At 40.9% G+C, this 14,245-nt stretch overlaps 1 protein-coding gene and 1 pseudogene across 1 annotated transcript; one reads left to right on the top strand and one right to left on the bottom strand.

The window, feature by feature from the left end:
• The window catches only part of LOC105944866, a 34,004-nt pseudogene extending 30,441 nt beyond the window's left edge, over positions 1–3,563 (bottom strand).
• Positions 3,564–4,626: 1,063 nt separating this feature from the next.
• On the top strand, positions 4,627–10,128 carry Il1b (interleukin 1 beta). Its single transcript, XM_004669768.2, has 7 exons — positions 4,627–4,681; positions 4,828–4,889; positions 5,434–5,479; positions 6,954–7,155; positions 7,669–7,833; positions 8,816–8,946; positions 9,829–10,128. Exons 2-7 carry the CDS (start codon positions 4,843–4,845, stop codon positions 10,036–10,038), a joined length of 801 nt encoding a protein of 266 aa, XP_004669825.1. The 5' UTR covers positions 4,627–4,681; positions 4,828–4,842; the 3' UTR covers positions 10,039–10,128.
• The last annotated feature ends 4,117 nt before the right edge of the window (positions 10,129–14,245 follow it).

The following is a 14,245-nucleotide window of genomic DNA, read 5'->3' as shown; positions in this document are numbered from 1 at the left end:
GAACCCACCCATAATGATTTTGTTTGTCTGCTTGTTAGACTGATTGAGGATTGTTGGGCTGATCAGTCTTGACAACAGAGACTGGAATGAACAGGACCAGACATAAGATGTTACCAAGTCATTTAATGCTGCCTTCATTTTGGAGGCAAAATCTACCAAGGAAGTGGGAAACTTGCAGTCGAAAATGGTTCAACTGACTAAAGAGCTTAAGAATTCCCCAAAAGCTGGAGTTCCCAGTATCACCCTGACATTGCCAACTTCCCACTTGTGCTTGTTTCATTTTCTGGAATCTACATTGTCATCACTCAATCACACATCCCTTAAGTGCAACAATTTCTATAGTGAGTTGTTTTCTGCTCACTGGGGACTGGAAAGAAGTATAGTCTGAGCTGTCTCCTTAGAGAGACAGGGTTTGGTACACACATTGTGCAACTTGCCTGCTTCATACGACAAAGGGTTTCACTTCCCGAGACAGACAGGATGTTGGAAGGTTTGGAGCCCAGACCACAGGGTCAGCATGAGACATGGTAGAATAATCAAGTCTATTACACCATTGGCGTTGCCCTGTTGTTCCAAAATTTTCCTCCAGCAGAAAATAACCTATGTATCACTTCAACCACACTGTGACATGAAACACATCATATCTCCTGGCCTTCCTAGACATAAAATTTTATGACAGCTCAGTGTTAGGAACTGATTATAGTTCACCAAATTCACAGGAAACTGATGTTCTCAATAGTTTTTAGATTTTCTAGCAAAACATACAATTTATCAAAGATGGGATTCTTGTGCCTGGCTTCCTGATATCAAGGTACTGAAAGACAGATTAAGAGTAAGAAAAATTGAGGCTGGAGAGATGGCTTAGCAGTTAAGGTGCTTACCTGCAAAATGTAAAGACCAGGTTCCATTCTCCAGTACCCACATAAAGCCAAATGCACAAGGTGGAACATGCGTCTGGAGTTCATTTGCAATGGCTCTCCCTCTCCCTCCTTCTCTCTCTTTCTCCCCCCCCCCTCAAATAACTACATAATTTAAAGCACTTTTCACTTATTTAAAAAGTAGCAAGAAAAATGGGGACTTAGCAGTTAAGATGCTTGCCTGAACAGTCTAAGGACACAGGTTCAATTCTCAAGAATCCATGAAAGCCAGGTACACATGCATCTGGAGACCATTTGCAGTGGCTAGAGTCCCTGGTACACCCATTCTCTGTCTTTCCCTCCCATAAATGAATGAATGTAAAAACTAAAGAGTAAGAAAAATGGAGCTGGAGAGATGGTTTAGCAGTTAAAGGCACTTGCTTACAAAGCCTGTTGCCTAGTTTAATTCCCCAGAACCCAACTAAAGCCAGATGCACAAAGTGGTGCATGCATCTGTAGTTTGTTTGCAGTGGCAAGAAGCCCTGGCATGCCCATGCATATTCATTCTTTCTCCCTCTCTCTCTCTCTCTCTCTCTCTCTCTCTCTCTCTCTCTCTCAATCTCTCTCTCTCTCTTTCTCTTCACAAATAAATAAATATTTTTAAAAATTTTTTTGTTCATTTTTTATTTATTTATTTGAGAGCGACAGACATAGAGAGAAAGACAGATAGAGGGAGAGAGAGAGAATGGGCGCACCAGGGCTTCCAGCCTCTGCAAACGAACTCCAGACGCGTGCGCCCCCTTGTGCATCTGGCTAACGTGGGACCTGGGGAACCGAGCCTCGAACCGGGGTCCTTAGGCTTCACAGGCAAGCGCTTAACTGCTAAGCCATCTCTCCAGCCCAATAAATAAATTTTTAAAAAGAAGACTGAGGGGCTGAGGCTATGGCTCAGAAATTAAAGGCATAATGTATTTGCAAGCTTGAGGCCCAGGTTCTATTCTCCATCCACCCACATAAAAATAAGAAGACTGAGACATCTCTATCATACCTGTCAAGGCTCAGGGACTATTGCGCAATTGCAAAATAAGTAGCAATAAATAAATAACCAAAAGATGAGGACAGGGCTAGAGAGATGGCTTAGAAGTTAAGGTGCTTGTCCTCAAAGTCTAAGTATCCTGGGTCCCATGTAAGCCAGATGCACAAGGTGACACAAAGTGCATAAAGTCACACATGCACACAAGATGGTGCACACATCTGGAGTTAGATTGCAGTGGCTGCAAGCCCTGGTCTTCCAATTATCTCTCAATCTCTCTCTCTCTCTCTCTCTCTTTGTCTTAAAACTACAAAATAAAAATAAAAAATAAATGATGAGGAGAAGTGCTTTGAAACACTGTCTTATAGATACCAAGTGGCCATTGCATTCCTGACCTCACAGCAGCTGTTTTACCTGAACAAGGTCTGTATAATACTGGGCCCACCAAAAATGAAAAGAAGTTATCAAAATAAAAGAGAACAGTTGGAAAGCTGAGGGTTTCAGTGGAAGGAGGTGAAGGAGAAGGACAAAGGAAGGTAGTAGGGGGGGATTGTATATGTTTTTAACTTACCCAAATTTAATTTTATTTAATAGTTTATAAGATGAAAGCTACACTTTCTCTACTATTTCATGAATTTTTTATAAAAACAAATACCTACCATAAACTAGACCATTAACTACAAAGTCCTTCAACTTCCTTCTTTACCAGAGTTGTTGGTATATCATCTCTCCAGCAGAATATAACCAGTCCCTTATCTTTTGCTTCTTATATGTAGGATGTGTTCCTGAGCAGGTCTTCAGTATGTGCATTTATTTCCAAAAGATTTTCAAACTGTGAAAACTCATTGCAATAGGGTTTTTGAGACCTGAGGTTCATGAGTTCAGGGTAAATGTCAGGTTTTCCTTGGGTCAGAAATAATATGGGATATTTGTTCTGCTTTTGCCAAACCATCAAACAAATATCTGCATCAAACAAAGAAAACACAATTCTCCTCTTCCCAGAATTTTTCAAGACAGTTTTTTAAATTATATCCAAAAATAGATTCATGTCAAAATATGTTGATAATAAGTTCCCATCCCACATTCTGTCCCTTTGTTGGCAGATTCATTTTATTTCTATGTTAAACTCTACATCTTTTGGAAGTGACTCTAAAACCATCTTCAGAGAAGAAAACGGCTGATTTTCAGACAAAGAATTTTCTTCATCATAGATTCTTTCTTATCTTTAGATTTTAGTGCAGTCCCATGAGTAAACTTTGACAACTGGAGCTGGTCAAATGTTAATTATTTAACTGAGATTTCAAATAATTCAACTGGATCAGCATCAAATTTCTTTTTCATCATCAAACAACAGGTAAATTTGTGATATACCATAGACACAAAGTCCTTTGAAAGATGAATATCAAATTCTACAAATGCTGCACCCTTGGTCAGAGAAACTTCTTTTTGCAATTTTTGGTGACAACTGGGGAGATTCAAAACTCTGAGTGCTGAAGCAATTGACCATTGAGTGTTTAAATTTTAATAAAGTTTTTATTAAAAAAATAATAAAAGGGTAGCCATTGGTGAACAAGCCCTAAAGCTTTTCCAGTGCCACTATAGAGCCTGGTCTCTTTGCGCTTAAGATTCTCTTGGCTGTCAAAGTCAAATGCTGTTCCCCTGAAGTAAGGCATAACAAGCACAATATCCAGAACATGTTTACTTGGATGCAAACATTGTCAAATTCCTGTTCACCTGCACAGAACCAAACCTTTACTGCCTGCATTTATATGTTAGGCCCTGTGCTAGACTTGGTTATAACAGACTTCTGAAAACCAGAAAGGCAAACCAGGTTTTGATTCAGGACTGTAATGAATGCTATAACAAAAAAAGTGTGTCAAAAGTACCATACTCCGTGCACTGTTTATGTACTGGTTACTTGTTCAATCTGCAAAAGAGTTGTCATCCTTTGGATCTTGTGCCTCATACCTTTACATAGTGCAACTTAACTCGGTTTCATTTCCAATGGTCATCAAGCATTAAAGTGGTTTCAACATGAAACTGGCCAGGATACTAACACCCAGAATTACTGGATTGTATGGACTAGCCTCCAGCATTAATCCAACACTGTGAAAATTCTGGATGCCTAAACACTTTATGTGCTTTGTTCTATCCAAAGGAAAGCAAGTGTCTCTCCAGAGGATTCTCTAGTTGATTTGCCAGCTTCCAAATGGCATTTTGAAACCATGCAGGGAGGGCTGTTGTCCCTGCATTATAGGAAGTTATTTTTCTCCACTCTGGGAAGTTCCTGAACTTACATACAAGGAGACAAAGGATGGGATATATTTGTGCATGTGTATCTGGCTTTGTTCTGAGTTCATAAGTTAGGAGTTCTTTGTTCTGAGTTCATAAATTAGGACATTTTTCTAACCCAGAAGAAATCCAGCACTTTAATATTGACATCATCTGCACAGTGCTCTAAGGAAAAGCAATGCCTGTTTCCATGGTGACACATTTAATGTGTCATAGTTTGCTACCCCTTGTCCTTCCAGGGACTAAGAATTATTTCAGTGTAATAGCCCCTTCCTCCATGAGTTCCCATCAATCCTCTTCCCCCCCCCCCCCGCCCCATGCTTTTACCTTGGTTGTGAAATCTGTTAAGTGAAGAGAAATTTTTCTCAGTTCTTCACTTCTGCTTTTGGAGACTATAAAATGGTGAGGGAGAACTGGAAGACAACAGATCTGTTTGAGGTCAGAGACAAAGCACGTTGATCTGGGATCCTCTCCAGCCACGCTTTACTGTATTGCTCAGGTAAGAATTAACTCTTATTTACAATTTACAGGTAGGTCCTCAGAGAGTCTCAGTCAGTCAGTCAGTGAGTCTCTCTCTGTGTTTCTCCTTTTCTCTCCCTCTCCCTCTTTCTGCACATGGTCATTGGCTTTCTCCTCTTTGTATAGATCTTGGAATCAGCTATGACAGCAGTTCCTGAACTCACCAGTAACATGATGGCTTTCCAGAGGTCAGTGGGGAAAGGAGAAGTAGTCACATCCTCACAGCTATGCTTTCAGGAATAAGAGGATTATGTTTGATACAAGGCCAGATTTGCCCCCAATTTGCCTCCTTCAGTGGCTAGCAAACCTCAAGTCAAACTAGTTTAAAGACTAGCTTCCCACTCCAACTCAAGCCTTGGGATTTGTGGATGATTCAGAGGTTGTTTCTACATGGACTCGTACAATGGGAAGAAAAACTCCAAGTGGACAATTATAGAGACCTTGCAAAGTTTTGCTTGGATGAGGGCAAGGACAAGGTTAGATCTTAGCTGACTCTGCTAGTCTAGAATTAAGGCATCAGGAACCAACAGAGTGGTATCTAGGGTGCCCACCTGCCTAACCCAAAGTCTACTTTCTAGTTTGTTCCTTACATATCACCACAGAACTTGCTAAAAGTCTTCAGACAGCTTTAAGTGGCAATTGTTTATAGACCTAACAGTGAAAGCTTGTGCACAGCAAAAGAAAAATAATCTTGATTAGGAAGCATCACTCCCATGTCTGTTTTCATTACAGTGAGGAGAATGACCTGTTCTTTGAGGCTGATAGCCCCAAGATGAAGGTAAGACTAAGATTGGCTCACATTCTATGGAGGGGTTCTGACATGGAAAAAGCTCATGGTATTTTGTGATGAAATGAGTTCTGCTTCTTCCAGTGAGACAGACATGGGCTGTCTACCTGCTGACCTGACCCTGCCATAGCCACTCACCAAAGCTTTCTGAGATGTCCATGTTGTTTTATACTAGGAAGACTGCCAAGCCTTCAGCACACATTTGGTCCTCCTTAAGGAGATGCTTGCAGTCCACTCATGTCATTTAAGTGAAACTATAACCCAGATAGGCTGATCTGGAGTTAACATGCCCCTGTCCTTTATAGTAGAATAGATTGTTATATTCCTTACGATGGAGGTTAAGATAATAAGATGTAAACAATGTAAATGAAAGAATAATTGGTATTAAAAAATAATTGCTCAGTTGCTACTTGGTCTTGGACAAGTTTCTTCTCACTTTGGCCCTCATCTGAAAAACACAGGGCATGAAGCAGATGATCTCTGAGCTGCTGGCATCCTGGAAAACCTTTAGCCCTTAAATATTTTCAGTGCTGCCTAAGTTCATCTCAGCAGATGGGCCCTTTTCAGACTCTCATCCCCATGGAGAGCCATGATGACATCCCATCCATATGAGGCTTGAGTAACTTTCTGATGTGATGTGACCACATATAGGCCATTTGGGTGGAGCAGTATAGAAATCCTTTTCTCAAACCTTTTCTAAAGTTTATGAAAGCCTTTCCTAACTTCAAAATCCAGTACTCACTGTTGTAAAAAGTATATGTATCTTTTATTATTTTTTATTGAGACCTCTGTAATTGGCTAACTTCATTTCTGGGTGGGTCCCCTCAGCTTCTCCACCAGTCTCTCACCCTACTGCCTGCTCTAAAGCCTGGCTGTCATGGAAAAAATCCGCTCTGTGAAGAAACTTTTGTCCTGTTCAGCTTGTCTTTGTACTGTTAGAGGGCTCTATCACTGTCCTTCAAGCTTTGCAACCATTATCAACTTTAGTTATGCTTTAATGCTGGACTTTTAAAGAATTCCTCTGAATAACAGGAAATAACCAAGTAGAAACCATTCTTATAATATGTGTGGAATATTTAGGAGGAAAAGGAAGTATGTAGGGCAATTGAGAACTTGAGTGAGCATAGGCAAATAGAGAATGTAGTGATTACTGTCATGAAAAATTAAATGCAAAGTGTTAGAACAAAATACCAAAGGATAAAAAATTTAAACAGGTGTAAGTATGGGGTGAGATGGGGCCTGTATAAGAAAGATAAGGTAGAAATGGGGATTATTTAAAAGAATAGAATGTGAGTGTCAGAAAGCCTGTATCTCTTTGCCACGTGCACTTGGGTAAGCCACTTAACTTCTCTGGGCTTCAGAACAAAGGAATTGTGTTTAGGAGGTTGGTGGTCTCCTATGCTATATATTAGTTCACTGACTGACCAGACTACTTAACATGCTCACTGCCCTGATTTCTCCACAGCGCTGCTCCAGAGACCTGGAGGTCAGCTGTCTGGATGAGGGCATCCAGCTGCAGGTCTCCCAAAAACACTTCAATAAGAGCTTCAGACAGGTAGTGTCACTCATCGTGGCTGTGGAGAAACTGAGGCAGAAACCAGTTTCTTGCTCATGGGCCTTCCAGGATGATGACCTGAGAACCTTCCTTTCCTTCATCTTTGAAGAAGGTACTTGAAGAAAGCTGGGAACAGATGGTAGACCATTACTCAGGTCCTTCCCAGTCCCTTTCTCAGCAGTCAACTTCCCTCTCCAAGCTGAAGCCCCTCACAGGTGGCAGGCTCAGCAATGAGAGGAAAGCAAAAAAGCCTCCAAACAAAATTAATCATCTGGAGCTCAAACTATTCTTAAAAGAAGACTTCTGTAACCACTTATATTTGCAATTCACCTGCTCCATCTCCAAGCGCTCTCACTTGCAAAATTCACCATCTCCATGTTGGGCTAGCATTATTACTAGACTTCATTATTACTATACTTTATTTGCTAATCCACAGTGAGCACTGAAGTTTGCACCCATATCTCACAGTGCCAAATCGAATATTCTTACTCACTCCCTCCCAACTTCACCCCACAAAAATTAGAGCTGAACTCTGACCATGTGTGCTTAAATGTCCTCCAAGAAACCAAATGCTAAGTTTTTCCCTTCTAATTTCCTCCTTAAACATTTGTTCTTCAATTTTCAGAGCCCATCATCTGTGACACATGGGATGACGATGGCTATGTATGTGATGCAGCTGTGAGACATCTGAACTGCAGACTTCGGGATGAACAACAAAAATGCCTCGTGTTGTCTGACCCATATGAGCTGAAAGCTCTCCACCTCAATGGACAGAATCTAAATCAAGAAGGTAAGTTTCCCTCTCTAGGCTCCTGGCAACTTTAGTTTTTCCATGTTTCAAAATCAAATTATCAACAGATAAGAAAAGAAACATAAAAGGGCTATAGCCCAGCCCAGTCACACAAGGATAATGCAATGTCAATTTACCATAATGTAGTGTCATTTGATGGGCATGCTCTAACTGCCTGTGGGTTTTCTTTCCTGCTATTCAAGCTAAAACTAGTATGGTGGAGAGGTGATATGTACTGTATATCCCTGTGTACAACCCTGTCCATTGCTCCCAACATCCTTCCCACCCAATACCTCCTTGCAATACATTTCCTTGCAAGAAAAATGAACAACACATGCATGCGCCTCTTTGTGCATCTGGCTAACGTGGGTCCTGGAGAGTTGATCCAGGATCCTTTGGCTTTGAAATCAAACGCCTTAACTGCAAGCCATCTCTCCAGCCTTAGGCTTCTTTATAAGCAAGTCATGAAGGTGGCTTAGGGCCTCCAACTGAGACTGCTATAACTAAGGAAGACAAAAATGGATTTTTCTTTTTTGAAGCCACTTTCTCCTCCTAAGCCACTGCTCTCCCAGTTCTTCCCACTTGCTTCTGTATGTTCTTGAAACAGCACTGTGCCCTGGGTTCTGTTAGAGCCCAGCTTTATGTGTGTGTATATCGACCAAATTGTTGTGCTCCTACAGATGAGTGCACAGATCAACAGTGACAATACAGCTTCAGTGCTTAAAATTTTGACCCCTTTTCATTCTTAATTACCACAATTAAGAGACTCTGAGAAACCTTCATGTGTTCCTTGACAAACCCTGAATCAACCAAATCACCATACTGTTGTCTGTGAAAAGCACAGTTACCTCATCTGCTATGAGAAAGGAAGCTTACTGCAGGTTCCCACAGAGGACTCTATGGGTCCTACACATGGAGACAGGTGCTTGAGGCCACCATGCACTGCTGTGTCCCTGACCACAGACTCCTCTCCTTTCTCCAGTGGTATTCTCCATGAGCTTCGTGCAAGGAGAAGATACTAATGACAAAATACCTGTGGCCTTGGCCCTCAGGGGAAAGAATCTGTACCTATCCTGTGTGATGAAAGAGGAGAAGCCCACCCTTCAGCTGGAGGTGAGCACATCCCACATGGAAGCCTAGCTGGGTCTCCTCTGAAAGACCCTCAGCCATCTTTCACTTCCCAGACATCAACCTAGACATGATCCCCACACCCAGAAAATTTCGGAGCATGTCTCCTTGAAAGTGTTGCATAAATGTAAAATAAATTTGATGTATTTTTGAATGCATGCCATCCTCACTCCAACCAAGGAAAATTAAATTTCTTTTTTGCATTTATTATGTTATCATCCCAAGTGATCATACAATGTAAAACCTGGAAGTATTCTATATTGTTATGTTTCCTTCACTTGATAGATGACAGATTGGGTAACTAATGAATTAAAGGGACCTGCTACCCATCTTCACTTCAATTCCAAAATCACAGTACCATCACCACTTGTAGCTTTCTTAGCATAAGTTTTGTTCCCAAGTCAATGTCATTCTAGCTAGGACCTTAAGACAAAAATAACAAAAATCCATGGAAACTAGGTACTACTAGAAGCCTTAGCCGAATTTTCGCTTTAAAAAAATTTGCACCTAAACTGGGTGTGGTTGAGCACACCTTTAATCCCAGCACTTGGGAGGCAGAGGTAGGAAGATTGCAATGAGTTTGAGGCCACCCTGATACTACATAGTGAGTTGCAGGTCAGCCTGGGCAAGAGTGAGACCCTACCTTAAAAAATAAAAAGTGGACCTACATCATGCTCCCCAACATTAGTCCTAAGACTCGGTGACTATATAGAAAGTTGAGGTCTCAAAGATAACTTAGAAGTGTAGCCTCTGGTCCCTCACGCTATTCCTCAGTCTCTAGAAGCCTGAGAACATCCCTACCACATCTATATCTTCTTCTCTTCATCTCTTTCCTCACTAAAATTCCTTATTTCTGTTTTGCTTCAGAGTGTAGACCCCAAGCAATACCCAAAGAAGAAGATGGAAAAGCGATTTGTGTTCAACAAGACAGAAATCAAAAACAAGGTGGAGTTTGAGTCTGCTCAGTTCCCTAACTGGTACATCAGCACATCTCAAGCAGAACAAAGGCCTGTCTTCCTGGGAAAAAATAGTGGCCAGGATATAGTTGACTTCAGTATGGAATATGTATCTTCTTAGCAAGTCCATGTGTGTTGAATCCAGCCTCAAGGAGAATGAGGTGGTTTTAAGTGGCTATAGGTTAGAGCTGACTATTTCTCCCGAGCAACTACTCACTTATTTATTTTTGTATTTATTGATTGATTGATCTATTTAATTTAATTCAAGAGAGACAAGAGGCAACTGTGAGTATACACTGTCTGCATCAAGTTCTTTTATCACGAATGAAAATAAATAAGTTCATCTTATATAGATGGAAATATTCATGAATGAAGAAGTATGATCACACTCTTTCAATGAGTCTGAAATAAATTTCACTGAAAAAAAACTTTCCATCCTGGCTATTGTCTTTTCTTGGATTTTGACACAGGAAGGTAAAGATAAATGGGGTTATGAGAACTCTCAATGGAATTTTAGAAGTCCACTCCTTATTAATGAGTGCTGCAAAGTGCGAAGGAGCATCCCTGGTCACAAAGACAAACTTCCTTGTCCATACCCTTAGTTTCTGTTTTTCAAAAAAAAGAGATACTCAGTGCAGAGTGTTAATTTTAAAACTAGGTTCAACTGAAGTATTATAGGGATAAGGTGATTTGTCTATTCATAGACATCTATTATGAAAATGCTATGCAATTGAGGCTGAAAGTATAGAACTAAAAAATCTAGGAACTCCTAGTTAGATAGGAGAGGCAGATTAGATGGATAGATGATATGATGATGAAGACAGATAGAGATAGATAGATGATAGATAGATAGATAGATGCAGATTGATTGATTGATTGATTGATGATTGATAGATAGATAATAGGTAGATAGATAGATAGGTCAGCCTGAGCTAGAGTGAGACCCTACCTTGAAAACCTAAAAAAGGGGGGGGGGGTGGCAGAGAGATGGCTTAGCAATTAAGGTGCTTGCCTGTGAAGCCTAAGGACCCAGATTTGATTCCCCAACACCCACGTAAGCCAGAGGCACATGGTGGCATACATCTGGAGTTCGTTTGCAGTGGCTAAATGCCTTGGCACCCATTCTCTCACTCCCTCTTTCTCTCTCTCTTTCTCTCTCTCTCTCTCTCTCAAGTAAATAAAACTTTAATTTTTTTTAAAGTGTCAGGTGTGTATAAAAACATGAAAATAGGGCACTGTAGATAAACTTTACCTGGTAGAGGCACCCAAGTGAATAAAAGCATGCAAGCATGAGAATAAACAAATAAAGAAATAAATTCAAGATGACAGAATCACCAGAAACAAAGTAAAAACATAAAAAAAACCTACAAATAAAATTGCAACTTGGGGATGGGGAGATAGTTAAGTGGTTAAAGGTACTTGCTTGCAAAGTTTGCCAGTATTGATTCAATCCCCGAGCAACCCATGAAAAATAGATCAGGCATTCATTTGCAGCAGCAACAGACCCTGGTGTGCACACATATTCACACATGTGTACACACACACACATAAACACACACACAGCACACATACACTTAAATAATTTTTAAAAATTGTAACTCATCCTAGATAAAGGGATAATTTGATGAACATACAGATGCCATCAAAACATCAGAGAAAATAATAGGAACAAAAATGTAACATGTCAGTTGGAAAGAAGGCATATTAACAAGCTAGGCTGATCACAGAAAAGGAATTACACAAGATCCTGGACAAAGAAAAAGTTGTTAAACATTACTCCTAAAAAGAAAGTTATGGTAATTTGAATGTATGTCCCCCATAGAGTCAAGTGTTAAAATTAAACTTGTAACATGGATCTCCAGCTGCTTAGCTGGAAGAGGTATCACAGGGGATAGATCCTGGAGTCCAACCCTAAGGTGTCACTGGAGCAGAACTAAATACCAGCCCAAAGGTTTAAGAGAGCAGTTTTGACTCTGAGGGTCCTGCTTGCTGCTAGGTTTTGTGCTTACTACTTTTTATTTTGGCTGGCTGTCTCATTGTTTCTCTCTGATTGGATGTATGGAAACAGCTTCTTCCACAATAGATGGAACTTTCCCCTGGATCTGTGTTTGAAATAAACCTTTTCCTTTCCTTCCATAAACTGTGTCTGCTTTGGGTGTTCATCTCAGCAATGTGAAATTATCTAACATACAGAACATCAGAGAAAAAAAACAGAAACAAAAGTTCACATAACAATTGGAAAGGAGGTATATTAGCAGGCTAGGCTAGTCATATAAAAGGAATTACATTAGATCCTGGAAAGAGCAAAAGTTGTTCAACATTACTCATAAAAAGAAAGTCCAATCAAAAGTACTCTATTTTCCTGTCTCATGACAAAATGTCAAAATTTTAACACACCCTTTGTTGGTAAAACTAAAGAAGCTCTACTGTTACATATTATATGTGGAGGTATAGCCACATGTGATAATAACTAGGAAAATCAACAGTATACTTTACTTTTGGCCCAGCAATCTCACTGTGAGCAATCTCACTGTGACTGCTTCATATTTGAATTTTTGACAGGAAGAATATATTTATGAATTATTTACCTATACATTTGTTTGATCCTCTGCATTAAACTGTACATAGGGCTTGAGTTCCAATTCCTGAATATGAGCCAAAACCTAAACTGACCCTCCAAAAGCTAGTCCTGAGCCAAAGTCTCTCCATTTCTCTGTGTTAGGTATCTTATGCTTAGAAACAAGAAATGGTCTACCTCTAAATGGAAAGGTGCAAATGACTTGGATGGAGAGTATTAGAATCCTAAGTACACAAAATCTAACCCAGTAATCAAGGAGGTCAACTTGTCTGTGCTTCAACAAGCAGCACACCACACCACCACAGCTCCTGTTAGCTTCCAAAAGCCCATGTATTGGAGAGTAGGCAGCAAGTGGTAACCTTCACTTGATGTCCATATTCTATCAAAAGTACTCCTTAAGTCAGGGGAGATGGTTCAGTGTAGGTAAAGTGTTTTTCATGAAAGCATGAGGTCCTGAATTCAGAGCCCCAGAACTCACAGAAAATGCTAGACATGGTTGCATGAACCTGTAATCCCAGCACTGGGGAGGCAGAGACAGGTGGAGCCCTAGAGCTCACTGGGATTTGATGATGGGGAAAAAAAAAAAAGGCAGCTCCTAAGTGAGTCAGAGACTTGTCTCTAGGAAATATGTATAGAGAAAGAGCACCCACAATCTTCCTCTGGACTCTGTACAAATGCCACTGATGTATGCGCATCTTCACATACACATACATACACTACACATAAACACAGCACATGCACGCATGTGTGGGTATGCACATGCACAAGTAAATGCAATCTCTAAGTGTAGGCAGGTTTGACTTTATAGGACTGGGATGCTATAAGCAAGTACCTGATTGGGAAAGATAAAGAATCCAGTGGTATTTGCAGCATAACTGGGCTGAAAGAGAGACTGGGTAGTAGATGGCAGCTAACATTCCAGCCAGAGGTGAAAGAGAAGTCAGCATATCTTCTGCACAGACCTCCTCTTTGTCTTCACTTCCCAGTACAACCTTTGCTCCATTCCTCATTTCCTGGTACAGCCTTACTGAGCTACCCACAGATGTATGGTCCAGAATAAGTCTGGGAAGGGTGACCTAGGGTCTGGGGAAGGTGACCTGGGGCCTGAGGGGATGCTTTTCCAGAGGTGTGTGAGCACAGTTGGTAAGCCTGGGGAGCCTTAACCACATGATATTTTCCCTGGGGGAAGTCAGGAAGCACTCCTCTTATTTGTATACATATGGCTACTTTTTTACATAATCATAAAAGTTCAAAGCCCTTGCAGAGGGTGTGCCATAAAGCCATGAAGCACAGTAGACACATAGTTATAAATGGGAAAGGTAGAGATAAGGGTGGGGACAAGGATTGGCATGGGAAAAGTGAGGAGTTTTCCAGGAGCCCTGGCCTGATCTGCCCAATCAGGGGTCTTACCTGTATATATGAGCACTGCACTTTATGGCAAATTGGGTGGTAACTACAGATAGAGGTGTCCAGCATGTGCCTGAGCCTTCCTTTGGGTACTGAAGCAAGAGTTGTGAATGGTATGTGATCACTCCCCTCCAGGTCCTGAACCTAGCTTATAACCTAGCCTGCCTGAGCAGCCTCTCTCCAGCCTCTCACTTCTACCAATTGCACCCAACCTCATCAGCTCTCTGAGACAAATAAATACATTTGGGGACTTGTCTGCAATTTCTGGAGACCCCCCAGACTTGATAGTGGAGTGTTTCTAGGGTAGCAATTGGTTCTCCACCAATCAGTGAGTTGGGGAACC

This window comes from Jaculus jaculus, chromosome 4, assembly GCF_020740685.1.
Source record: "Jaculus jaculus isolate mJacJac1 chromosome 4, mJacJac1.mat.Y.cur, whole genome shotgun sequence".
NCBI lineage: Eukaryota > Metazoa > Chordata > Mammalia > Rodentia > Dipodidae > Jaculus > Jaculus jaculus.
Note: the sequence above shows the minus strand (reverse complement) of the source record. Positions and strands in the feature narration are given on the sequence as shown.